This window comes from Carya illinoinensis, chromosome 2 (assembly GCF_018687715.1).
Source record: "Carya illinoinensis cultivar Pawnee chromosome 2, C.illinoinensisPawnee_v1, whole genome shotgun sequence".
Classification (NCBI taxonomy): Eukaryota; Viridiplantae; Streptophyta; class Magnoliopsida; order Fagales; family Juglandaceae; genus Carya; species Carya illinoinensis.
In genome coordinates this window covers 11,232,903-11,260,598 of record NC_056753.1, presented here as the reverse complement: position 1 = coordinate 11,260,598, position 27,696 = coordinate 11,232,903, and the positions used below count along the sequence as shown (strand labels likewise).

Below are 27,696 nucleotides of genomic sequence, written 5' to 3'. Positions count from 1 at the left end.
TGGTTAGTCTATCTATGATCACTCGAATGACATTCTTACTGCTAGGAGTAGTAACCTGACCACAAAGTCCATGGCTATATCATCTAGGGCTGTAAGAGGACTAGATCGAACCCAAAAAACCAAATGGTTTGATTTGGACCAGACCAAACAGACAGTCTTATTGTTTAGTCTCAGAGTGTGGTTTTTTTGGACTGGACTGGATCGAGATTGACCAAATGTATATATATATTTTTAAATATTATATATATAATATATTATTTTATATAATAGTTGTATAAGTTTATTATGTAATTTTCATCGAAGAAATCACCATGAAAAAAAACCGATAGCTAATGGTCTGGTCCAATCCAGTCCGGCAAAAATGATGGGCCGAAGTTTTTGGTCCGTGACTACCCCTAGATCGGACCAATTATACCCCTTTTATCATCCCATTTTTACTCTGGAATATGTAAGGGTTGTAAACTCCCAATAGGTCTTTGATGTTCAGCTTTCACTTACCTACACGTGTCGCACCTTTCAATGAAGTGGGCATGCACATTCTTGCAGCCTTGGGTCTAATCCTGTAGTCCTTCCCCTAGTAAGGGTCCCCCACATGGTGCTAGACCATACATCTTAGATCAGGCGATACGGCATGCAGGTCCGTAGTTTGTCTTCTCCAGGCTTACTCTAGATATGAAATCTTTGGTGGAGTATGGGCCTCTGAGTACGACACTTGCCTCCCTCTGAGCACCTTCATCTTATTTCAGAGAGCTCCCATCTCTGCAACAAGCTTGCCCCCCACCTTTGTATAGTCAACAGATCATTTGCTCGCCTGGTGTCGAGCGAACCATCCTTCATCACCCTATATTGTCCTCTGCGAGAGGGGATGGATCTCATCCCTCAGTCTGGCACAATCTTCACATTTGTGCCAACAAGAAAGGATGTTTCATGACTCGGTATAGTTACCTTCATTAAATCATGTGGAACAAAAGGAAATATTTCAATAGCTGGGTAATCGTCAAGTATATATCCTAAAATGTTCTTGCAATAGATGGTGAGCTATCAGGTGACCATAAGATTATCACACGTGAGGCAAATTATATGATGATGATTGAAAAGTAACTCTACTAAATCCCAATATACAGGCTCATGTTTCTAAGACCATTGAGGCTGGCCTAAATGAAATGGAGTTTAAAGGTTTAGAAATGCCTTTTTAGGCAATAAGATGTGGAAGTAGAGCTTTGTTACTTACAAGACGGTGGGTATATACATAATTTATTATAAGGCCCATTATAGTTATAAAAATACTGGTTCTTTTTTATGCTCATTTATATGTCAGACTTGCACATCAATAGTGTATTGAGTTTGTCGATAAACAAGTTTATAATAGATTTTTCCGGGGAAGAATTGGCTGACTACCCCTGATGCATTGGGCAAGAACAGTGGTTATTTGTAACAGAACAACGTTATCTGGCAATATTCCTATTGAGGCAGAGGAAGCGAGTCATAATCCACCTCCGCAGCAGCAATGAGACCACTCATGACAATAAGATCGCTATGGGCTCTTGTAAGAAAATGCCTACCAAATTGTCTTCTTCTTCTTTCTTAAACAAAATGGAAAAGAGTAGAGAAGGAGGTGCAACACGTAGGCTTGATATATAAAATGCAGTGTAGAGAACCCTTTGGTAGGATTGAAACGGGCACTTGTGTTTGTATGAAAATAAGATCTTGACAAGGAGCTTATTTTTATTTTAGTAATGATATATAAATCTTTTCTTTTCTTTTTTTAAGTTATTCAGAGCCTTATAATCAATCATGGATCTTGAATTGTATATATGAGCCGACTAATTTAATCATGATAAGAGGCTTTTTGGAGTTCGTTGTGCAAGATTTTTAATGCCTCTTTCCGGGACCTGGCGGGTTTATAGGGAATTTCTCCTCTTTAGCAGAAGCAGCTGATGAATGTATGGACAAATCTTTAGCATTTTCTTCAGTTGGGAATCTGAAACCTCTAATGGATTCATTGATTTGGGTTTTAATTATATGCAAATATAAATAGAGTGGTGATAGGCAGGGCATGGTCAATATAAGAGAAGGGTTATTTGGCTAGGTGAGTAACTATAACCAATATAGAATGGAGATTGATTTTTTTCCTTTGAGCACAAGTAACTCATCTTCATAGATTTGGGCATTTTAGCTCATTGATAGACCCTTAACTGATCGAGAAGCACATGCATTGCAATCATCTCATCTGAGGGTGCCTTCCCTTTATCCTATGTATACCTAAAGATCAAAGAAGTCAAGAAGGTCTCTCAAAGTATGGTGTACGAAGCTCCTTGCAGTAACCCAACAAAATGTCAAGAAAGTTAGAAACTCGTCAATAATTGTTCCTGTGGTTGGAGAATTGACCTGCTAAAATGGAGAACCAATCCACCCCATTCGTTTTTCAAATGGTGCCAAATGTTACAGCCTAAATGCTGAACTATTGACCCTATTTGTTCACATGGGTGTTCACCCCCAAAGTATTCCCGGACCGCACGCTTACCATTCAAAAGTAACTTAGTGCAACATGGCAATTTTAATAGAGAGGAACCAGCAAAGAAAAGAAAAATGGCTCAACATCTTAACGGTATTTGAGAGATTGTTCTCAGCTGCTAACCCTAAAAATTTTGGTCGGAAACGATTGATTTGGGTCGCTCTGATCGGTTTGGGTACATTTCTGCACAGACCTATAAATTGCAACTAACTACCTTGCATTTGGCACATCAAATTACGAGGAAAATGCTTTAATTTCAAATGCTTGTCTATACATAAACTTTTTCCAGTTTTCTGAAATAAGTTACATTACTGTCCTGCAAGATGAAAAAATAAGTTATAAGCATAGACATAAAGCAGGGAAGCCGTTTCAGACCTCTAACTAAATTATCTCCGTTCTTCAATCTAATTCCTATATCCGATGGGGCCTTATGGAAGCAAATACTGCTGCAAATGTTTGGTTCTCTTTTTGTTCTTCAATTTACGAAATGCACACGACTCAATTTGCCTGATTCTCTCTCTACTAACACCCATGGACTCTCCTATCTCTTGCAATGTCTTCATCCTTCCATCCTCCATTCCAAATCTCCACCTGATGACTTGCTTCTCCCTTGGATTGAGAGTGTCTAATACATTCTCCAAGTCCTGCTTCATGAATTGCTTCATCAGAAGCTCTTCTGCTGTTTCTGCATCGGGATCAGCAATTACTTCCTGGAGGAAAAGCACATGAACCAATCAACAAAATAAATACTCTACGCAGCAGTTTTGCAACAGGAACTCTGTAGTGCATTAAAGTAACAGAATTTGAACAAAAATCACAGCCCAAAGAGTGAAATGGTAGAGGAATATGACGGACCGAAGGTTTAAGATTTTGGTTGATGCCAATCTTCTGCTCCAGAGATCTAGGAGCTTTAGGAGTCATTAATACAGCTGTAAGCCTCTTCATTGACAGCCCTGTTGCCTCTGCAATTTCTTCATCATCGGGTTGTCTTCCGTTTTCACTATACAATTGTTTTCTAGCCTCCTTCACTCTGTAAGTTGCCTCCACCATGTGAAACTGTTTAGAAAAAAAAGACTGTAAAAATGGGGGATGAAACTCTAAAAATAACAGTATTTGTTTGTGCAGGTAAGAAAAACAGGCATTTAAAATTGTTTCTTTAATGATTTACTGTTCTTACACTTCATAAAATTTTAAACGGTTTTCATGCTATACATGAAGGGAAACAAATTGAATACAGAAGGGAAACTCACAGGTAAGCGAATCGTCCTGGACTGATCAGAAAGAGACTTCCGAACAGCCTGTTTAATCCACCAGTGAGCATAGGTTGAGAACTTAAAACCCTTTGAAGCATCAAACTTCTCTGCACCTCTTACAAGACCTCGGCATCCTTCCTGCAAGTCAATGACCAAGAGTTCACTAATAGAAGCATCAAGCTGCAGGATTGAATGAAACATTCATATATTGTTCTTCATTGGGAATTTATATTTGATTAAAAAACCAATTCTTTTTTTTTTTTTTTATTGGCACTGGGTATCTGGAACAAAGTTCTGACTAATCCCATAATCCCGGGAGTGCACAAGCCCTCGGCAAGGAGTTTCCATCAAGTGCATCTCGGGTAATTCAAGAGGAAATTCCCTAGTTTCAATAGCCCCTAGATATTGTTTGCACCCAAGGAATTCATTTGACTGCATGCAATAGAACTATTAATACCTGAACAAGATCTTCAAGATTCATCCCAGCCCCCTGATAATTCTTTGCAATTGATATAACAAGCCGTATGTTACTTTTAATCATTTTGTCTTTGCAAAGAGTTCCATAGTTTAAGCGCGTCCTCAGGGTTTTCTGATCAACTCCAGCAGCTGCAGCCCATTGTGCAAAGGCAGGCTCACTGCCACATCGCTCGGCTAGCACCTCACGGAGCCTTTCCAATTTCAATAGGTCCTGAATTATATTGATGTGGCAGAGAGCCATCCAAAGAAAATCATTAAAAAAAAAAAAAAAAAAAGAGTCAGAAATAATATCCAAAATTCAGGTCAATCATCCAAATAAATATTTCCCCTTGGTTGCTTTTAGATTTATCAAACCAAGATGAAATGGAAACTCAATCAATGTGCTTGTTGGTTTACTTTGTTAAACAATATTGCCAACACCATAATTGACAAAAAGTTTAAGGCTGCATTCTTTTGGATTGAATAGATATTAACTAAACAAGTGTAAACTGAATGAGCTAAGCAACAAAGTAAACCCAAACCTCTCAGGAGTGAAACACACCTGTATTCCTTCAGACAACTCCAGTTCTTCAGTTGCAGTAAGAAGCCTAGATGTGCTGGTAGTTGCTCTCAAGTAACGCAATGGATCAGAGAAGTCTATATCTTGTAAAGAAACACGCTTTTTCCGGCTGGTAGAACCAGGCTTCACAGATACAAAACTAGCAGCAGCCTTCTCTGCTGCTTTGGCTCTTTTGGCCTTTCGTTCTGTTTGGCGCCTCGATCTTACAGCTGCACTCTTGGAAGGTTGTTCTTGCACAAGGTCAAGTTCCTCATCTGTTGGCTCCAAGTCATCAGTCTCTTTTGTGGCATGTTGCAGTGAATGGTTTTCCAACAGTCCAGTTTCAGGTCCCTTGGGATCTCCTACTATAGCAGCTCGATCAGTTTTCACAGGCTGAACCCAGTTGAAATGTAAAACATCAGATTCGAAAGAAATTGATGACTTAGTATCTGCTTTTTCACTGTGGTTATTGTTAACCAGCATGGCTGCATCCTTTGCAAACTTGACGGCTGCTTTTGCAAGAGTAACAGCTTCAGCAGCAGCAGCAGCTATCATGGCCTCTTCGCTCGTAATAAATGTTTCTGTTGCTAATGTTGCTTCAAATTTTGCCTGCTGATAAACAGCAAAGCTAATTAGATTTGTAACCTAAGAAACATCCAACCCATTAAAGAAGTCATGCCAAGCAACAAAATATATGCAGTCCTGAATGCATAGTTTGTACAAATAGGCAAGCACATTATGTAAAAAATAAAATAAAAATTCAAATATGATTAACTAGACAGGGATGCTAGTTATGAAATGCTAAAAATTATATCAAAATGGAATGATATCTAACCAGCATATGAATTAACAAAATTTATAACAGTTTCCATTTGTACATCAATTGAAAATTCAACCAATATAACCACAATGGGAACTGTCTGTTTCTAAAAAGGATAAGATAATGCAGATAGATAGTGGAGTATTGGTTCATACTAATACGGGATGACTTTGTGATGCTCAACTTAGTTACACTAAGACCCAATGCACTACTTAATGAAAACAAATAAAATAAGCTACAATGTATGCATGGATGCATTCAGAAATATGTGGTAACTTGAGCAAGTTTATCCCCTAATAAAGACCAATTAATTAGAGATACGTTACATTCAATATGCAATCAAGAAAGTTCCAACTTAGCCCATAAATCTTACTATTGAATAACGTTATACAGCAAATAGAACAATTCTAACCTCTGTGGGTGGACCAACTGCCCCCATATATGTCCATGGTTTGTTTGCGGTGAATGGGTCAGAATCAGTTTCTAAAGAAGGTAATCTCAGCTTTCCCATATTAAGCACTGTAGTACTTCCTATTGATGTTGAAAATGATGCAGTGGATAAAATGCATTGTGCGCGGATATCAATACGATCTCTACTTTTTTCTGCACATTTCACCCATTGATCATACTTATCAAAAAAATATTTCACCCATTGATCATGACCAAAATAAAGCCAATAAGATTTACTGAGTCTACATGCCATCTAAAAATAACAAAATTCTGCAAACCAATAAAACTCTGCATGTAAGCTAATAAATGTGCACGATGAAGACGAAAAATTACATTTGAATGCAACTCAGTAAACCATGTTGAAGTACCTCAGAGATCATCCAACAGAAAGCTTACAAGAGACGGAAGGGTATATCTCAAGTTAATATGCTTGAGAACATATAGATTGGTCACTGATTTTGAACATCAACCAATGTCCAGCATATAGTTAATATCTAAACCAAATAAACCACTTGGACAAAACCAATGAGTATAGAGACAGGAATATACCTAACTATTTAACAGCACATTGCCTATCAAGCTAAATATTGGATCGCAAATGAGCTAGAGAAGTAATTTTCCTGACAGCCCATCGCCTGAGATAGAGCCCTTCATAATTACAAGCATAATCCAATCAGAGAGGACATAGCAAGGCATGATATTTTCAATGACTAGTTCTTGGAATGTGCCTAGTTTTTCAATCATTGATAAAGATCATTAAGAGTGTAATGACAAATAAGATCACTGGCATGTATAGGCACTAATCCAAAGTGAGAGCATAGTTGCCAAAACAATACATATTAAGGTTATATTCTAAGCAACTGTGAAGTCCAAATGCCATTTTGCTGGATGCTCACTAACATCAGTACAAGGGTGACAAAATCAATAATTTTCGTGTATTTAAATATCATATGATGTTTCTTTTTGTATAAGGAATTATGAGAATCTAGTATTTTTAAACATCTCAACTATATGTTTATAAACATAGCTCAATAATAGCTTTGTAACAGTACTTAAGTATTGGTTTGTACAACTTACTATATACCAGTTAATGAATTAGTAATACATTTAGACAGACTACCACAAAAGGTTTTATTGGGGAATAAAGAGAAAAAAGCTCTGGTGGAAAACAATATTAAAAAGGCCTAAGGGTCTAAGATCTAAATAAGGAACTTGTAGACAAACATAGGGAAAGAAAATCAAATGTCTGTTCTGAAGCCCTTTTTGGCTCCATCAAGAGATGTCACAATTTGAGTCCAGAAGCAGACTCTAACAATAAATGTTTTCCTTTCTCTTTTCACTTTTAAAACTGAGACAAAAAAATGAGTAAAAAAAATTGGATCACTAAATGCATGATATGACTGTTTCAGAATAATGCTCCAAAACGTTGTGCTCAAATGAAATCAAACTTGTAAAACATTTGGTTTTATTCAAAAAGATTAATATAGAACCCTTGTTCATGCATTCTCACAAGGTTTCTGAATGAGTAACTAAGTCCACAAAAGTAAATTATGTCTTTCCTGAGGACCAAGTCATTCTAGCAATACTTTGCTTTGAATAGAATATTGAGAGGGGAAAATGTGTGTTTTTTTCTTTCTTTCTCATGCATGAGAAAACAATACAAATTCGAAAATTCCCTAGGGTGCAAGATTTGAATTTAATGTATATGTGAATTATTCAGGTTTCAGGCGTTACCAGAAGATTTACCAATGAGTATCTAATGCCACGTAACCAAAATATAGACATCTAGAGGCCCAAATCAGTTGGCAGTCTACTCTTGACTTTGTGGTGAAAAACCCCGTTATGAAATGCCCAGAAACACAAACATCGACTCAGGCAAGAAAGCAGCAGCATCAGTGGAGCTACCAAACAAACAACTTGTTGAGTTATCATCCCTACAAATCTTAATCTACACTAATGCTGTGAGAAACAATGCAGAAGTAGGAAAACAATGAGATTTTCATTCAAAACTCGGAAACGAAAAGAACAACATAAAACAGACCATTCGCATTAAAGGTCTTGCTGGGAAAAAGAAAAGGACTGAGGTTATAGCAATAGAGAGAGAGAGAGAGAGAGAGAGAGAGAGAGAGAGAGAGAGAGAGAGAGAGAGAGTTACCGTTTTGTGGGTGTGAATGGGTGGTACTAACAGTGTGCTGGTGCGTTCTGAATTGGATGGAGAAAGTATCGGGATGGCACTTGAACTGTGGCAGCAAACACGACATCCTACTCCTGTTGTTGTCGTTGTTGCTGCTGCAGCTGCTGATTTTCTATTCAACTTCCGAGATAATTATTGCAAAAGAAAAAAAAAATAGCTCAATGAGAGGAAGAGGGAGAGAGGGAGAGAGCATTACTGCATTAATGGGAGAAAGTGGCAGGAAGAGAGAATAGAGGTGGAGAAGAGATGTGTGCTTATTGCTGTTTCGGCGATAAAAAAAGGGATAAGGGCGAGGGAGAAAGCCGGCCTCCTGCCATCCCGAGTAAAATAAAAACATAAATAAAAATAAAAACATAAATGGGAGAGAGAAGCGGCCCATGGTTTTCGTAAGAAAAGCCCATTTACTATTTTCATGCTACTGTACCTTTTTTGTTTGGATGATTCGTTTTCATAATTCATAAATATATTATATAAAATCACTTTCGATTTATAAATTTATATTTATAAAATTTCTGTTATAAATTTATAAAATTTCTGTTCATTACTGTAACACGTTTTAATTTATAATAAATATTTAAATAATAAGTCAAAACAGATCGTATCATGTCAATCCATTATTAATGATTGTGTTGGGATTTGAAATTTTAACAAGACAAACTTAGCAGGTCGTGTTCGAATTGACCAATATAATATAACATACATATCTTGATATGACACAATTTGACACTCCTACATTTGAATCTTTATTAAATTAATTGGATTTGGATTATTAAGAGTACACCTTAACTCAATTTAAATAATTTAGTTGAATTTAGATTATTTCTATTCATGCATTTTAAAAACTTAAGAGGATAAAAAAAAAAGCACAGAATATTTCTCAAAAACTAAAAAAGGAAGAAAAATATTAGCTCTTGAGATATTTATGGATGGAGATTAACAAATCGAAGTGGGCTTTGATCATCCTCTTCTAGTCAATAACGAAATAATAATCTTGTTTGGTTACAACAGCTTAAATTAATTTCGTTTAGTCTAATTTTAAACTAAATCTAATATTCAAACATCTAATTCTCAAATTATTAAACTTATCTCAATTCAAAACTTTCTTAAACGTGGGACTCACAACTTTTTTTAACTCAACACATCTTTATACATGAGATCCATAACCTTTTTCAATTTCTTATAAATAGTATTAAATTCATCTTAAAATCTAAACAAATTTAAACTCATTTTAAATGGAGCTCATATAATTTACTCCATCTATTTAATTCACTATTATTGATAAATAACTTAACTCAACTCAACATCCAAATGTAGCCTAAATTTATTTATTATTTTTCTCATCATCTTCTTATCATCTCAGGATGTAGCATTAAATGATAAACTCACAAGTAAAATATAATAAATAGTTTTTAATCATTTAATATCATATCAAGTGATAGTAAGAGGATGATGAATGTCATTACTAATTAATTTACTCATAAGAAAATCAAGATGGAGGTTCTATAATTATTTAGAGTTTCAATTTTAAAGGTTTTGATTTTAAAAGATCTTCAATCTAAGATTTTTTGCAGTATCAAAGTCAAAAGATTGGTCCCAATCAAGAGATTTTTACTTTTCAATAATATGGATTTTAGAATAAACTTAATTATTAGAATAGATGAATGATATATTTGGGTCATTTCATTAATATTTAGAGGTTAAATAGTCATTAAATAATTATTCAGAAATCATTGATTGTTTTTTAAGGTTTGTGCTAGGCCTGGACATGGAGCACCACATCTAAGCCCAATGGGTAATGAGCCCATTTTCTACCTACCACGCCGATTGTGCGAGCGAAGTTTGAGATTTCAAGAACAATTATCTAAAAATGTTATTTTTAACACACTTAATCACATCGTTTGACGTGAAAATTTTCTATATCAATTATGTTTAACAACGATGGTTATTTTAGTTTTTATAAAATTATAGTAAGTCTTGTTATAAATAATGTATTAACACACCAGCTTATATATAATAAAACTCTATAAGAGAAAATATAATTATATATTGATGATAGAAGGGTTTGATAAATATTTGTCTATATAAAAAGGTTAAATATTAAAATAGTCAGTGTTGTTTGTTATTTTAACAAATTAGTTATAATACACCAAGTATAAAACTCTTAATTAAGTGAGTAGAGATAATTAGGTGACATGGTACAAAATTATGATTATTCTAGCAACTCGTTAATCAACAAAATATAAAAAATTGAGAAGAAAAAGAAATTGAAGATATCCTCAAAGAGGAACTCTTTAAGTTAGACGTGATGTTGATAGTCCATTTACACCAACCAATGGAATGCTAACACATCAGCCACCTCTTGTTTTATAGTAGACCCAATGGTAGCAAAAATAACCCTTTTTCGAGTCTCCTTTTGGTAAATCTGATGTTTTTAATTTATTTTCTCTCATTTTAGCCTCAATTATCTCATATTTTACCTACAGTCTGACCTTCACCTAGCAGGGGCAAGTGCCCACATCCGTAGATGATCCACTTGCACGCATTTAGGCAAGGGGGAATTGCAAACCGAATTTGCCTCTCAAGAAGAGGCAAGGAAAGGGAGCCGACTCCGAGCTTTGTTCCCTCAACCATCTCTAGTGCTGAAACTCTTGTGCTCCCTACAACCTAGAGTCAAGTGGGGGTCAGGTCTTGATTGCTTTTTTGTCGTTCAATGCCTCTTTGGGGGGCAAGGAGGGGCCTTTTTCACGCATCATCACTGAGGGGGTGGTGTCATCCCTCCCTGTTCGAGAAGACAAGCAAGGAATGAACTCCCTCCACACTGAAAGGGTAGTCGAGGGATAGTCCCTATCGATCGACCCTGCTATAGCAACCTCCTCCCTGCCTACCGTTGATGAAAGGCATGCGCCCTTGAGGGTGGCTCCTTGCCCCTGTGTGTGGCTACCTTTGATCCTTGTCTTCTCTCATCTTTTCAGGCTCAATATCTCCTCCTCAGGGCAAAGGTCGCCAAGGTCTATCTCGGCCCTCAAACTCATAGGGCTCTCCAAGAAGGAATCAAGCAAGGGATGATTATGTTTATGATATGGTGAACAAGTTGAGAGACTTATTTTCTTTGGTAGATCGGTCGCCTATTTTGCTCTTACTTTTCTTTCTCAAAATTGGATCCCCATATTTTTGCATGTGACTTGGCAAGATGTGGACCAATTGGCCACCTAGATCGTCAACAATTGGGCCAACTTGAAGGATGAAGTTCAGTCCAAGCGCATGCTCGCCTTTTAGGAGCAAAGGTAGGTCTTGCAAATGTCTAAAAAGGCTGAATTGGAGGTAATCCTCGACCAAGCCGACGTCTATATATACTTGCTAGAGGGTGACCTAGCTAGTGTTCATGAACGCATAGTCGACCTCAAGAGCGAGCTTAATCGAGCAAGGGGGAAGCTACATGTGACCACTTTGAGATGAGGGTGCTGCAAGTAGAAAGGGTTTCGAGATAGGTACAGTTGTCTTGCCTTGAGAAGGAATTGGAGGAGAATAAAAGGCGCTATCACAAATTGGCTAAGATCGCAATGAAGGCCGAGGAGGCCCATCGGCATTTGGGGTTTGACCTTGACAAGGGGGTGGAATAGGAGGAGCTTTCCAGATGGCATTCGACAATGAAGAAGGATCTCAAGAAAAGAGACAAAGTGAATTAACAAATTCTATGTTGCATCTCGACAGGAGGGTTAAAGCTGACGATCAACAGATTAAAAGACTTGGAATTTGAGTTGGCTGCTTCCAACGAGAAACGTATTCGGCTTTCCCCTCAACTCTTGGTGGCCAGGTCTGTTCATAACTAGACCTTTGGCTATGGCTATGGTGTTGGCCTGGAAAGGCTAAGGGCCTTCTTGCTTGTGACCAGATCGATTTGAGGACGTTGAACCTCATGTCCTCCAAGCCTGACCGTGCTTCTCGTCAATTTGTTGATGCTTTAGGAAGGGACCCGATGCATGACGCGTTCCCATCCTCGACTCTTCCAGCTCTTCCAACACCATAGGCTCCTCCAACTCCTCTAGCTTAGATATACACTTTAATTCTTTTTGTCTTTTATTGCTTGGTGTTTTGGATAGTTTAGATTTCGAACAATCAATTTTCTCAATGTATTGTCTCTTTTTGAGTTGTTCTTATGCTTGTGTTTGTCCTGAGTCTAAGGACTCAACCTCAATAGGCGAATGCCACGTAATCTGAGGACTCATGTGCCCGTATCATCACCAAGAGTCTAAGAACTCAACCTCGGTCGGCAAGGGTTGAGTAGTCTGAGGACTTGTGCATCGATATCATTACCACGAGCCTAAGGACTCAACCTCAGTGGGTAAGGGTCATGCGGTGAGTGGAGCCATCACATTGAGAAACCCTACTTATAGAAGACCCCATTGATCTTGGTGAACTGCATAGCCTTTCTTTTGATCCTTCTTGCCTCTTCCTTCTTTGTTGGGAGCTCTCTGGTATCCAGGTATCTTACCGCCTCCTGAGCCCGCTTCATAGCAACCTCGGCCCTGACAGCTAGGACTTCCATTACTCTATTTAGTACTTCTATGGTAGGGTGGATTCCCCCATTATTGAGGTTGTCCGCACTAATTTTTCTGCTATACTATTATCCTTCCTTACTATTTGCTCAATGCCAAAATAAAAAAATTGGTCATGCTTCTCCCTCACCAGTTGCGAGTACTTTTTCAAATTTTCACCTCTAGCTATGTATTCTCCTAAAACTTGGTTAAATTTTAACTAGGAGTCAGCTCTTTCCTTAACCTCAGAGGCTCCCAGTGCCTTTATTATCGAAAGTTCTACTACCAACGCTTCGTACTCGACTTCGTTGTTGGTAGATTTAAAAGTGAGTTTTTCCATGTAATGGTATTCTTGTCCGAAGCTGCTTATTGTGTGGACTCATATTTCTCCGCCAACGTGCCAGGATGAGCCAACAGCAAAGACTTGCTAGGGCTTCCCGACCAGTGGGCATGACACTTCTTTAGGAAATCTGGTAAATTCAGCAATAAAGTCTGCTAGGGTCGAGACCTTCATTGTGTGTCTTGGTAGTTAATTGATGTCAAACTCACTTAGCTTGATTGGCCAGCTCACGAAGCATTCAGAGGCATTTGGCCTTTACAATACCTTCTTTAGAGGAGTCTCTATTAGTACCTTGATGGGATGAGCTTGGAAGTATGGCAACAACCACCTCGTGGTTGTTACTAGTGCGAAAGCTAGCATTTCCATTCGTGAGTATCTCGACTCCGCCCCTCATAGGGCATGACTCATGTAGTATACTAGCCTTTGAGCTGCCCCTTCTTCTTCTTTGACCAGAGCCGTTGATTGTAACTACCCGCTCATTTCTCTCTCGAATGGTCATGAGTCTTATTCTACGTGTTAGACTTAGAATATTTTAAATGTCCAAGAAGTATTTTACATGGGGTGTTTCCGTTGTTATTGAAACAAGTCTGATTTTAAGTAAAACAATTATAATATTTTCGAAAGCTCCAAAAATATTATAATTGTAGGAAGTCATTTTATCAACATGATTTTAGTTATTTAAAAATATTATAAGATTTGAATTATGTAAAAAACTCTAATTAGTTAGATGGTTTTATCCTCTTAAAGATATTTAGTAAAACTTTATCATTTATTTAATGATGAAATAATATTATTTTATAAAATAAAGTTGAGTTTGAAGTAATGATATAGCATTTCTATCTTGATTCCCTTCATCTTACTTAGTTATTACAATGTTTAAACTCTTAAAGTTAGATCAGATCTAAGACCCTAAGATGAAGAGTTTGGATTAAAACCCTAGCCCCTTCCCTCTGCCCCTTATTCCCCCTTCCCCAGCCAACAGCCCCTCTCCTCTCTCCCCTCTCATTTTCCATCGACTCCTTAGATCCACAACAATGCTACACAACTCGTAGCAGGCCACCATCTGTAATACCCTAGTCTTACTACGTGAGTCTTTACGTCATTTTATTTTATTTCTTAAGTTAAATATGTTCATGTAAAGATTTTTATTATTTCATTTTAGATGGGTGTGTTTTTGTTTTAATTTTTTTTTTTATGTGGGTTGTTAAAATAAATTAAGTACATGATTTTTAAGGCCTAATAGATGAAGAAATTCATCTTCAAACCCATCGGTCTACACCTAATAAATGAAGAAATTCATTTTCAAACCCATCGGTCTACACCTAATAGATGAAGAAATTCATCTTCAAACCCATCGGTCTACACCTAATAGATGAAGAAATTCATTTTCAAACCCATCGGTCTACACCTAATAGATGAAGAAATTCATTTTCAAACCCATCGGTCTACACCTAACAAATGAAGAACAAGTCTTCTTCATCTCTCTTCCATACTAGCCAACTCCACTTCTCTCTTTTCTTCTCCTCTTCAAGAAATCAACCCTCTCACTTTCTTCAAGCTTTGGACCTTCACTTGACCTCTTGAAAGAATCTAAGAGCTTAAGGTAAATTGTTTAAGATGATTTTATGTGATTTTCGAAGCTAACTAAATTGTTTAGTTTATGTTTTGATGTTATATTTTATATATATACATATATACTCTGTTTTAAGGGATTAAGTATTTATATGGGGATGTTTTGATGTTATGTTTTGTATATCTACATATATGTTCTGTTTTAAGGGATTAATTATATATATAGGGCTGTTTTGATGTTATGTTAACTAAATTAACTATCTTCTTATGTTACTCTTGTAAGGATTTGTTGAGATGGTAGTTATTTGAAGTAATATTAAGGGTAGAAAACGACGTTAGATTTATAATATTTTAGCCATCGTTAAAAGGGGGATCTAAAGGATGTTGGATGAGTTTTAACACACTTGTTATTTATTGGATTAGGATTTTCTGAAGTTAAAGGAATTTCAGCGGATCGAGGTAAGTAGCTATGACCATGCGTCCACGTCAAGTTCTCTTGTGGAAGAATATATCTCTATCTCTTTCCAAATGTTCTTCTAATTAAAGAATAAATGAGTTTATATTATGTACAAGCCTTTCTTGATAGCCCCTGTTAAGTATCCTATCGATTATAATTGATTGTATGTGTATATGGTAATGCATGCATGTAGATCCTAAGTCATGAAATTTTTTTTATACATGCGTCTTGAAATAACTAAGATTTTATTTATATGTAAGCATGACATAAAATGTTATTTTCCAAAATAAAAGCATATTCATCGGACTAAGAAAGATATGGAAAATGTTGATTTCAAAGAAAGAAAAGGAATGAATTAATGTATGAAAGTATGTAATGGCCACATGAAAGGAAATGATATCAAAGAAATGGGCAGATTGCAATGCTGGGTAAGTAGTACTGGTAGTGCACCCAGTGCTGCTCCCTGACAGAAAGGGGTTCCTAACCTATAGCCACGGGTGGAATCCAGGTCCAACAGGACCGCTAACCCCAACACACGGGGCGTAATAGTGTGTTGGCCACAAGAAAGTGAAAGATTAAATGAAGTGTATGCATGAAGATATGATATATAAGTATGTATGAAAATAAGAAATAAAGATTTTTGCATGAAAGTATGAAGTAAGTATATGCATGGAAGTATTGTCAGAATTAGTATTGGTTTATGGATGCATGTTTTCAAAAGAAAGTACTATATGCTTTTTAAGTTAACAGCATGGTGTACTACTTACTGAGTATTAGACTCACTTTGTGTTTATGTTTTAAACGTCCAGGTACAGACGAATCTACTGAGGAGCTGAGTATTACTGAGGAGGGAGAGGCCGATGTTTAGTAGTCCCTGGGTAGTTTGGTTTCTTCTATGATGATATATGTTTCTTATGTTTCAATAATGGAAACCCTCCTGCTTTAAGTTAGTTTTCTTTTGTAATGACTAAAGGGACTGAGTCCCTTTTTGTTTAAAAGTAGTTATCTTAAATAAATGGATGACGGACTCTGAGAGTCCTTTGTAAAGGAATGTAAATGTATGTCTATTAGATGTTTATTTCAGTTAGAAATTAGAATTTATGCGTGATGCGTTCGAATCGTCACGCATTATCTTTAAAAAAAATAATAATAATAAATAATAATAATAATAATAACAATATGGGCATTCATTTAGAACTAAATTTACTGTTATAATAGGAAAAAAAAAAGAACAAGTACGGGATCACGGTCTCGCTCTTGTTAGGGTGGGGTTGTGACAAATCTTGGTATCAGAGCAAAGGTTAAGAAGTCCTGTAGACTTTAGGGGTAAACTAGGCTAAGGCCGTCTCTCTAAAGTATGCCAAGCTCCGCAGCAGGTTCAAATGGTATTTCTTATTGCATGATATGAATTTTGTAAAGAGATTTCAAGTTATGTATGCTACTTTGTATGAGTTTTTGCTAATGCTATTGTTATCCATGTTCTAGTATGGCAACACAACACAATAACAATAAACGTCGAGGGCGGCCCAGTGTCCGTAATCCTGAAGATCAACAAGAATCTCCTAGAGATTCAGAAAACCTCGTTGATGCGGCAACTCGCCTTATAGAGGTTTTCACTAGTGGGCAAACCGCCATGCAAGTACAAGTCCCACATCTGACTGCTTTTGATCGCTTCTGCAAACAGCATCCTCCGTTGTTTGATGGCAAGGGTACGGAATTAGATGCAGATAATTGGTTAGAGCGCTTGGAGAAAATTTTCAGTGTAATCAGCTGTACCGAGGAACAAAAGGTAGAATTTGCAGCATATAACTTGGCTGATGTGGCCAATGGGTGGTGGAAGGCCACTCGCGGATTTATTCAGCAGGAATTGGGCGAAGCTATCCCTATATCATGGAATAAATTTAAAGAGGCATTTAATGACCGGTTCTTTCCTGTATCCATTCGAGAGGCCAAGGCCCGAGAGTTTGCTGACTTGAAACAAGGGACAATGACAGTGAGACAGTATGCATCAAAATTTGTGGAGTTGTCGAGATTTGCCCCACACTTGGTCCACACCGAGGCACTGAAGGCTGAGAAGTTTGAGCGAGGCCTAAACCCCAGAATTATGGACTCCCTTCTTGCATTGAAGATTAGAAAGTTCGCGGACTTGGAAGATAGAGCAGTGATACTTGAGGAGAATTTACGAGTCCGGGCAGGGGAATTCAGTCAAAGGAAGAGGCCATTTTATGCCATGGAGCAAAATAAGGGCAAGAGACCTATGTACAGCCCGGTGCCCAAGCCAATCCAAGTGGTCAAACCTCCCCAACGTGGTACAACAGCACCTCACCCCGCATGCCAAAATTGTGGCAAACGTCATGCTGGGAAGTGCCTTATGGGGACTAACATCTGCTTTAAATGTGGTAAGATAGGTCATTTGGCACGGGAGTGTACAATGCTTGTGGCCCCTAATACTCAAGTGCAGAATCAAGGGCAGAAGAATCCAGCACCGGCTCGAGTTTTCGCGTTAACATTTGATGATGCTGATACTTCTCCTAATGTGGTAACAGGTATTCTTCCCCTGTCTTCGCATCGTGCTTTAGTACTATTTGATTCTGGTGCTACGCATTCATTTATATCCCGTAAATATGCATGCCTGAGCGAGAGAGCACCTGAACCTCTTGAGCCAGTGATGTCTGTTTCTTCACCTCTCATGAAATCCATGATTTGTCAGTTTGTGCTGAAGGGTTGCGCGATAAAGATACAAGATCGACATCTCCTTGCTGATTTGATATTATTTGATATGGAGGAGTTCGATGTGATTTTGGGCATGGATTGGTTGTCTCAATACCATGCTAGCTTGGAGTGCTTCAAGAAGGAAGTAATCTTTAGACTACCAGGTGAGTTAGAGTTCCGTTTCTGTGCTGCGACTAAGAGTATTATGCCGAATGTGATCTCTGCATTAAAGGCCACCACTATGTTAAGGAAGGGTTGTGCAGGATTTCTTGCTAGTTTGGTGATGCCACAACCAAATGGGCCTAAGTTGCAAAATATAGAGGTGGTGAAGGATTTTCCTGATGTCTTTCCAGACGAACTACCTGGCTTACCTCCAGGTAGGGAGATTGAGTTCTCTATAGATATCATTCCGAGAACGGCCCCTATCTCTAAAACGCCATACCAGATGGCACCTGTAGAGCTCAAGGAGCTTAAGGATCAATTGCAAGAATTGTTGGAAAAAGGCTTTATTCGCCCTAGTGTATCACCGTGGGGTGCACCAGTTCTCTTTGTGAAAAAGAAGGATGGGTCGTTGCGACTTTGTATCGATTATAGAGAACTTAATAGGGTGACTGTTAAGAATCGGTATCCTCTTCCACGGATTGATGATTTATTTGATCAACTTCAAGGATCCCAAGTATTTTCAAAGATTGATCTCCGATCAGGGTACCATCAGTTGAAGATTAAGGCGGAGGATATTCCAAAGACTGCTTTCAGAACGAGATATGGACATTATGAATTTTTAGTGATGTCCTTTGGATTGACCAACGCCCCAGCGGCTTTCATGGACTTGATGAATCGTGTCTTTAAGGAGTATATTGATCAGTTTGTAATAATATTTATTGATGACATTCTTATTTACTCAAGAACCCTGGAAGAACATGTGAAGCATTTGGAGGTTGTTCTTCAAGTTTTGCGGGAGAAGAAATTATATGCTAAGTTGAATAAGTGTGAGTTTTGGTTACAAGAGATTTCTTTTCTTGGCCATATAATTTCAAAGGATGGTATTTCCGTAGATCCTGCAAAGGTGGAGGCGATAGTGGAATGGCCTAGACCAAAAACTATTCAAGAAATTAGAAGCTTCCTTGGTCTGGCGGGGTATTATCGAAGATTTGTTAGAGGGTTTTCTCGCATCCCAGTTCCTTTAACGACCTTGACCCGAAAGGGTGAGGAATTCATATGGACAACAGAATGTGAGAAAAGCTTTCAGGAGCTCAAGGAGAAACTTGTGACGGCACCTGTTCTTACTATACCTTTGGGTACGGAAGGATTTGTAATATACAGCGATGCCTCACACAAAGGGTTGGGGTGTGTTCTTATGCAGCATGGAAAAGTTGTAGCGTATGCTTCGCGTCAACTTAAGGATTATGAGCGCAACTACCCAACCCATGATTTAGAATTGGCTGCTGTGGTATTTGCCTTAAAGATATGGCGACATTACCTTTATGGGGAACATTGTGAAATTTATACGGACCACAAGAGTCTAAAATATTTCTTCACTCAAAAGGAGTTAAATATGAGGCAGCGTAGATGGTTGGAGCTATTGAAAGATTATGATTGTAATATCAACTACCACCCCGGCAAAGCTAATGTAGTTGCCGACGCCCTTAGTCGGAAGTCTTCTTCTGGCACTCTCAGGAGTATGTATACTCCCCAGAAATTTGTTCTTCTAGATATGGAGAAGCTGGGAGTGGAAATGGTGATGGATGTACAAGCAAGGCTGAATAGCCTAGTTCTTGGCCCAAAAATATTGGACCAAATTAAAGCTGCTCAAAGTGAAGACCTTAACCTCCAGAAGATCAAAGTGGATATTTTAGAAGGAAAACAACCTGATTTTGTGATTTCTGGTGATGAATCATTGCGGTTTAAAGGAAGATTGTGTGTACCAGCTAAAAAGGAACTAAGGGATCTAATATTGAGGGAAGCACATCGGTCTCTATACACAGTGCATCCAGGTAGTACCAAAATGTATCGAAACCTGAGACAACACTACTGGTGGAGCGGAATGAAACGAGACGTGGCTAACTTTGTAGCTCAATGCCTGACATGCCAGCAAGTTAAGGCTGAGCATCAAAGACCCTCGGGAGCACTACAGCCACTACCAATACCAGTTTGGACATGGGATGAAATCAGCATGGATTTTGTAACTGGATTTCCTAAAGCCCAAGGAGGACAAGATTCTGTGTGGGTGATTGTCGACAGATTATCGAAATCAGCCCACTTCATACCAATTCAGATGACTTACTCGATGAGTAAGTTGGCAGAGATATATGTCAAAGAGATAGTTAGGTTGCACGGAGTTCCGTCCAAGATAGTATCGGATAGGGACTCACGGTTTACTTCAGCATTTTGGAGGAGCGTACAAAGGAACTTGGGGACAGAATTGACTTATAGCACTGCTTTCCACCCTCAGACAGATGGGCAGTCTGAGAGAACAATTCAAATTCTTGAAGATATGTTACGGGCATGTGTCTTGGATTTCAAGGAAAGTTGGATAAAATACTTACCATTAGTTGAATTTGCCTACAATAATAGTCACCAAGAGAGTATCAATGCGGCACCATATGAAGTTTTGTATGGGCACAAATGTAGATCGCCCCTTTATTGGGACGAGGTTGGTGAGAAAAAGATGTTGGGCCCTGACTTAGTTCAAAATATGCAAGAAAAAGTAGCTATCATCAGAAAGAGGCTTGCCCTAGCTCAAGAGAGGCAAAAGAAATACGCCGATCATAGAAGAAGGGAGCTGCACTTTGAGGTAGGAGACAAAGTATTCCTTCGGGTAGCTCCAATGAAAGGAGTTATGAGATTCGGCAAGAAAGGCAAATTAACCCCAAGATACATTGGCCCATTTGAGATTCTTGAAAAGATAGGAGCAGTTGCATATCGACTCGCACTACCCCCAGAATTTTCAGTCATGCATAATGTTTTCCATGTTTCAATGCTTCGAAAATATGTGCATGACCCTACACATGTGTTGGATTATGCACCTCTCCAAGTGCATAAAGATTTCTCATACGAGGAAGCACCAGTCCGAATCTTAGATCGGGAGGTTCGAGTACTTCGCAATAAAACCATTCCGATGGTCAAAGTACTTTGGAACCACCACACTGAGCAAGAGGCAACCTGGGAACATGAGGACGACATGAGGATTAAATATCCCACTCTTTTTCTTTGAGGTACGTTCAATCTCGAGGACGAGATTATTTTAAGGTGGGGAGAGTTGTAATACCCTAGTCTTACTATGTGAGTCTTTACGTCATTTTATTTTATTTCTTAAGTTAAATATGTTCATGTAAAGATTTTTATTATTTCATTTTAGATGGGTGTGTTTTTGTTTTTATTTTTAATTTTATGTGGGTTGTTAAAATAAATTAAGTACATGATTTTTAAGGTCTAATAGATGAAGAAATTCATCTTCAAACCCATCGGTCTACACCTAATAAATGAAGAAATTCATTTTCAAACCCATCGGTCTACACCTAATAGATGAAGAAATTCATCTTCAAACCCATCGGTCTACACCTAATAGATGAAGAAATTCATTTTCAAACCCATCGGTCTACACCTAATAGATGAAGAAATTCATTTCAAACCCATCGGTCTACACCTAACAAATGAAGAACAAGTCTTCTTCATCTCTCTTCCATACTAGCCAACTCCACTTCTCTCTTTTCTTCTCCTCTTCAAGAAATCAACCCTCTCACTTTCTTCAAGCTTTGGACCTTCACTTGACCTCTTGAAAGAATCTAAGAGCTTAAGGTAAATTGTTTAAGATGATTTTATGTGATTTTCGAAGCTAACTAAATTGTTTAGTTTATGTTTTGATGTTATATTTTATATATATACATATATACTCTGTTTTAAGGGATTAAGTATTTATATGGGGATGTTTTGATGTTATGTTTCGTATATCTACATATATGTTCTGTTTTAAGGGATTAATTATATATATAGGGCTGTTTTGATGTTATGTTAACTAAATTAACTATCTTCTTATGTTACTCTTGTAAGGATTTATTGAGATGGTAGTTATTTGAAGTAACATTAAGGGTAGAAAACGACGTTAGATTTATAATATTTTAGCCATCGTTAAAAAGGGGATCTAAAGGATGTTGGATGAGTTTTAACACACTTGTTATTTATTGGATTAGGATTTTCTGAAGTTAAAGGAATTTCAGCGGATCGAGGTAAGTAGCTATGACCATGCGTCCACGTCAAGTTCTCTTGTGGAAGAATATATCTCTATCTCTTTCCAAATGTTCTTCTAATTAAAGAATAAATGAGTTTATATTATGTACAAGCCTTTCTTGATAGCCCCTGTTAAGTATCCTATCGATTATAATTGATTGTATGTGTATATGGTAATGCATGCATGTAGATCCTAAGTCATGAAATTTTTTTTATACATGCGTCTTGAAATAACTAAGATTTTATTTATATGTAAGCATGACATAAAATGTTATTTTCCAAAATAAAAGCATATTCATCGGACTAAGAAAGATATGGAAAATGTTGATTTCAAAGAAAGAAAAGGAATGAATTAATGTATGAAAGTATGTAATGGCCACATGAAAGGAAATGATATCAAAGAAATGGGCAGATTGCAATGCTGGGTAAGTAGTACTGGTAGTGCACCCAGTGCTGCTCCCTGACAGAAAGGGGTTCCTAACCTGTGGCCACGGGTGGAATCCAGGTCCAACAGGACCGCTAACCCCAACACACGGGGCGTAATAGTGTGTTGGCCACAAGAAAGTGAAAGATTAAATGAAGTGTATGCATGAAGATATGATATATAAGTATGTATGAAAATAAGAAATAAAGATTTTTGCATGAAAGTATGAAGTAAGTATATGCATGGAAGTATTGTCAGAATTAGTATTGGTTTATGGATGCATGTTTTCAAAAGAAAGTACTATATGCTTTTTAAGTTAACAGCATGGTGTACTACTTACTGAGTATTAGACTCACTTTGTGTTTATGTTTTAAACGTCCAGGTACAGACGAATCTACTGAGGAGCTGAGTATTACTGAGGAGGGAGAGGCCGATGTTTAGTAGTCCCTGGGTAGTTTGGTTTCTTCTATGATGATATATGTTTCTTATGTTTCAATAATGGAAACCCTCCTGCTTTAAGTTAGTTTTCTTTTGTAATGACTAAAGGGACTGAGTCCCTTTTTGTTTAAAAGTAGTTATCTTAAATAAATGGATGACGGACTCTGAGAGTCCTTTGTAAAGGAATGTAAAGGTATGTCTATTAGATGTTTATTTCAGTTAGAAATTAGAATTTATGCGTGATGCGTTCGAATCGTCACGCATTATCTTTAAAAAAAATAATAATAAATAATAATAATAATAATAATAATAATAACAATATGGGCATTCATTTAGAACTAAATTTACTGTTATAATAGGAAAAAAAAAAGAACAAGTACGGGATCACGGTCTCGCTCTTGTTAGGGTGGGGTTGTGACACCATCGCACGAGCTCCACTTTCCACCGGCAACCACCCCTCTAAGACCCAACCCATGCTACAGCTCCTTCCCCTCTCCTCCATCTTGAAATCGAGTCACCCTTTCTCACAAGGGTTCCTCACGTCACACAGCCAAACCACCAACTCTGCAACCTCCAACGACCACCAAACATTGTCACTGGACCATCCTCTTCGCCCCTCAACTACCCATGCCCCCAATCTGGCCTCCCCCTCACGCAGCTTCTCTTTCGACCTCATGCAGCCTCTCTTTTCACGGGATCCGAGATCCATCGTTGTAGGGCCACCGTACCTCTACTCCATCGCCACCACCAGCTCCACCGTACCTTCCACAACTCTTCCCTTTACCTCTCACGCCCTCTCCCTATCTCGGATTCACTACACATGGCTAGATTTGACATGTTCTGCCCCTCACCACCACCACGAGGCCACCATGAGCCTCCCCATGGCCACTCCTTCCAGATCCACCTATTGCATGCCCAAATAGCCGCCACTATGCATGGCCTTCCACCTCCACCCATGGCCTTAGCCACCCCATGACCTTGGCCACCTCACATAGCCTAGATCCACTTGCCAAAGCCTAGATCTAGTCCAGAAACCCTAGATCCGGCCTTCCGAAGTAGCCTCGTTCCAAGGTCATGAAAGTGACCAACAGAGCGATTACACCCAAGGTAGTGGCTTCTGATGCCACTGGTTGTGCCGGACAGCAAGCAACGCACGGGTTATCCCAATGATTGTATAACTCTCTTTTCATTTCCCTCATTAGATTTATTGTGAATTTGATTGTGGATTGTGCTGTTGATAATTGAGGAGTTTACTGTGTAATGAAGTGATGGGTGCAATTATGAAATGTGATGTGTCCTATTGTAGACTGTGCTGTAAGAAGTGTAGTGTGAAGAGAAGGGAGTACACGTGGAGTGTATTCTGTGTGTGAAGTAACGAGATGCCATGTGTCGTGACAAGGTCATGGTATAGCTTAGATGTAGTTTCGACGTCATGTGATGGGAGGTATAGCTGTTCATAGTGTCATGTTGTATTAAGTGTTAGGATGAACTGTCATGTATGGTGAGTAGCATGAAGAGTCATGCTAGTCGGGTTTGAGTAGAAGGTTGGTATCAAAATATGGAGTTTGTTTACACAAGCGGGCATTCAACGGATTATATGTTGAACTTAAGTGATAAAAGGAAGTGGGGTACATGTGTAATCTAGTTAGACACTTATGCTGGATAAATTTACCATATGTAATGGATAATCTGTCTGAGCATGGGTACACGATGTTTAAACTTCAAAGTCGGCTTAAAGTTGTGTAGCATGCATGGATAGGAATGAAGATGAAATGTGGGCTAGGATGCAGGAAGGAAGTAACGTGTGTATGAACTAGGATTGGGATGCATGACTTGGTCAATCAAGTTATGCATCTGGATTTAGTTGATAGAAAGAGTACGATAAAGGTACTAGTGTCTTATCTTTAAGGTGAATCATGGAGGTTCACTTTAAAGGATAAGACCTCCATGTAGAACGCTGGGTTTGAAAAAGTTGACCCAAGTGGGTCCTAGAAAAAGGAAACGTGATAAGGATAATATAAAAGATTGGGATAGAAGGTGAGAGTGTAGTCTAAGTAAAAGATCGGGATAGAAGGAAACATATATTTGCCTCTACTTGTTGCAAGTTTTCTTCATCCCGTGCTTCTACATCATGGTTGAGAAGGACTGGCGATGGGGCAGAGCCTCGCTTTGCCTCTGATTTTCCAACATATGTAGATCCATTCCCTATGTTTTGAGCTCTTGTAAGTAACACTCCCATACTAGGGCCTACTCAGCCTGTACTTCTCCTTCTATTGCCTTTGTCAAGAACTTCATCTTTAAGTAATAGATTGAAGTGACAGCTTTGATGCTAGTCAAGGTTGGGCACTCCAATATGGCATTGTAAGACGAGGGGGCTCTAGTCACTAGGAAGTCAGTCAGTCATTGTCATGGTGGTGTGTGCTCCTTTCCAAATTGTGACTGGCACAGTTATGCTCATTTGCCTATAGTGGTGTGGGTGGGTGGTGGTCACGGCTTACTAGGATCAATGCTCGTTTGCCAAATGCGTCCTAAAAGAGGATATTAGCCCAGTTCACATTGTCAATCAAAATCCTTCTAGTAGTGTAGTTTGAGACTAGCAATGTTATTATTAGTGCATTGTCATGCAAATATAAAACCCCTTCACAATCTTCCTCCCCAGAGGAGACGCTCACTAGGTTCCTATGCCTTGGCTATTTGGGGGGTCTCTCGGTTGTCTACACTGTGATGACCCGCTTTTACGTGTATTTTCACTGAATGATTGTTTTTAATTTAATTAATATAGTGGTTTATTTATTTTAAATTATTACATTCTAAATTGGTTTTTAATTTATTTGATGTTGTGTTTTATTTATTTAGTCGTTTTACGGTTTTTAATATCGTTTTCGGCGATCTGTTTTGGTTTCCGGAGTGAGGACTGGACCTCATTTCTTTCCTCCATCTTTTCTTTTTTCTTTTTCCTTTTTTCTTTTTCTCTTTTCTTTCCTTTTCTTTTTCTTTTTCTTTCTTTTTCCCTCCTTTTTTCTTTCCCGTACGTTTTTCCCCTCCCCCGTGCGTTTTTCTCTCTCTCCTCTCCTTCACGCCGAAAGCTCCAGCCACCCAGACCCACCGTCGCCGGCCACCGTGTGGCACACCACCACCACCAATCTCTTCCCCTCCCTCCGGTGAACCACCCCACAAATTTCCACCGCCAACGGAGCCGCCGTTTAGCCAGAAAACCATCTTCAAGCCGAACGGCTTTTGCTCCGTTTTGCCACCATCGCTCCACCTCCGGCCACTACCTATTCACCACTTCATCACCGACTCCTTACCGTCCTAACCCACCCATTTCCGGCCTCGATCCGTCGCCGGAATAGTTCCCACGATCTAGTTTCCGATTTGGGCGTTTAAGCCCTTCCTCCGCCATTTTCGCCGCCACCCACGGCCAAACTCCACTTCCCTTAGCTTCATAAACATCAATAGACCATTCCCTATCAATCCCGAGCTTTGGTTTGTCCCCATTCAAAAGTGGGTATTTTACAACCCACGACCACAGTGAAATTTCACTGTTACGTTGTTTTTCTTCCGCCGTTTGCAACGCCGCGAGCTTTCAAAAATACCATATAGCGCTGTAAGTATTTTCTAAACTCTACTTTTAGATTTAAATATATTTTTCTCATACAATCACTATTTACTGTTGGTTGGCTGATTCCGGACTGAGTCCGAGGAGTTTGGGGGTCGGATGGATTGAGGACGGAGTGCTTGGTTTTGGTTGTTTGTGATTGCTTGATTATTTGAGCCATGAGGCGTGCGTTACATATTGCATACATGTGCATTTTATTTTAAGTGAGAAAATCATGTTTTGTTGGCATAAATGGTTTTCGGATGCGTGTGTCTCACGAGCCCAAGCCGGGATGGGTTATTATCTCGGTGGAGCTCCTCTGGTCACTCGGGAGTGGATAATACTGAGTGACGTCTCCTGGATTTTCGCAGAGCGACGATTGGATTGCATAATACGGTAACGCTGTCGTGTCGAATCCGTGGTCCCTAGAGTGGCGAGGACTAGAGGATGGCCTGGCCAAATACGCGCTAGGCGCAAGTCTGGGCATCGCTCGTTTAGGTGTCACATGCGTAGTCGTTACCTGCGATGTGGCACAGAGCCAAGGTGTGCGGATGATCCCTATGGGAGATCATGGTGCATGCATAAATGGATCGTTTTTATGGTTTTCGGATACGGGCCATTTTCTGGGAAAATGGCGAGGATGTGTTGAGGCTTTGATCCATTTTCTGGGAAAATGGTGGTTTGGGCCATTATCTGGGATAATAGCGAGACTTGGTTTTAAGCGATATGTTTTTAGGCCAAATGAGTTTTTGGCGTGCGTGGAAAAATATGGTTTTACGGGACATGTGCATTAGTTTTTCTTTCATGCATATTGTTTGAGTTTTATATGTTTTTATCTAGTAGTGTTTAGATTTTACTTACCTGCGGCACCATTTTTGGTTCCGTAGATTTTGGTGTAGGGTTCGAGGAAGAGGAGGAGGCTGAGCCCGAGGATGCGGCTCCGCCGGAGTTCTGAGTTAAAGTTTAAGCTTCGTTGTTTGGTTTAAAACTATATTTGTGCTTTGTAATATTTATTTATGTATGTTTTAAACAGTTTTGTATTAAATTAAGAAAAATTCTGGTACTTAGTTATATGACTTTGCTATCCACTGCGTGTTTCTCGTGCACAATCGTTGCTTATACACACACTTGGCACACGTCGATAGG

The 27,696-nt window shown here is 38.7% G+C and overlaps 2 protein-coding genes and 2 long non-coding RNA genes across 7 annotated transcripts; 3 read left to right on the top strand and 1 right to left on the bottom strand.

Moving 5' to 3' along the window:
• Positions 1 to 2,753: 2,753 nt before the first annotated feature.
• On the bottom strand, positions 2,754 to 8,563 carry LOC122300109 (RNA polymerase sigma factor sigB). 4 transcript variants are annotated; one of them, XM_043110519.1, is made up of 8 exons: positions 8,209 to 8,563; positions 6,016 to 6,206; positions 5,245 to 5,395; positions 4,787 to 5,148; positions 4,226 to 4,456; positions 3,766 to 3,906; positions 3,371 to 3,571; positions 2,754 to 3,225 (listed from the first exon to the last, which is right to left on the bottom strand). In XM_043110519.1, the coding sequence occupies exons 1-8, from the start codon at positions 8,312 to 8,314 to the stop codon at positions 2,944 to 2,946; spliced, it is 1,665 nt and encodes a 554-aa protein (XP_042966453.1). In that variant the 5' UTR covers positions 8,315 to 8,563; the 3' UTR covers positions 2,754 to 2,943. The 4 variants fall into 4 exon arrangements, with proteins under 4 accessions (XP_042966453.1, XP_042966454.1, XP_042966451.1 ...); XM_043110520.1 differs by adding an exon at positions 6,603 to 6,701 and having other exon boundaries at positions 4,787 to 5,395; positions 8,209 to 8,562; XM_043110517.1 differs by having other exon boundaries at positions 4,787 to 5,395; positions 8,209 to 8,562.
• A 6,136-nt stretch (positions 8,564 to 14,699) lies between these two features.
• Positions 14,700 to 16,134, top strand: LOC122294404. Its single transcript, XR_006237598.1, has 3 exons — positions 14,700 to 14,725; positions 15,118 to 15,153; positions 15,961 to 16,134. It is a non-coding gene; the product is annotated as an uncharacterized LOC122294404 (long non-coding RNA).
• Positions 16,135 to 16,637: 503 nt separating this feature from the next.
• LOC122301703 lies at positions 16,638 to 17,820 on the top strand. The gene is made up of 2 exons (XM_043113095.1): positions 16,638 to 17,697; positions 17,789 to 17,820. The coding sequence occupies exons 1-2, from the start codon at positions 16,638 to 16,640 to the stop codon at positions 17,818 to 17,820; spliced, it is 1,092 nt and encodes a 363-aa protein (XP_042969029.1).
• A 3,815-nt stretch (positions 17,821 to 21,635) lies between these two features.
• On the top strand, positions 21,636 to 23,029 carry LOC122300108. The gene is made up of 3 exons (XR_006239909.1): positions 21,636 to 21,661; positions 22,054 to 22,089; positions 22,897 to 23,029. It is a non-coding gene; the product is annotated as an uncharacterized LOC122300108 (long non-coding RNA).
• Positions 23,030 to 27,696: the final 4,667 nt, after the last annotated feature.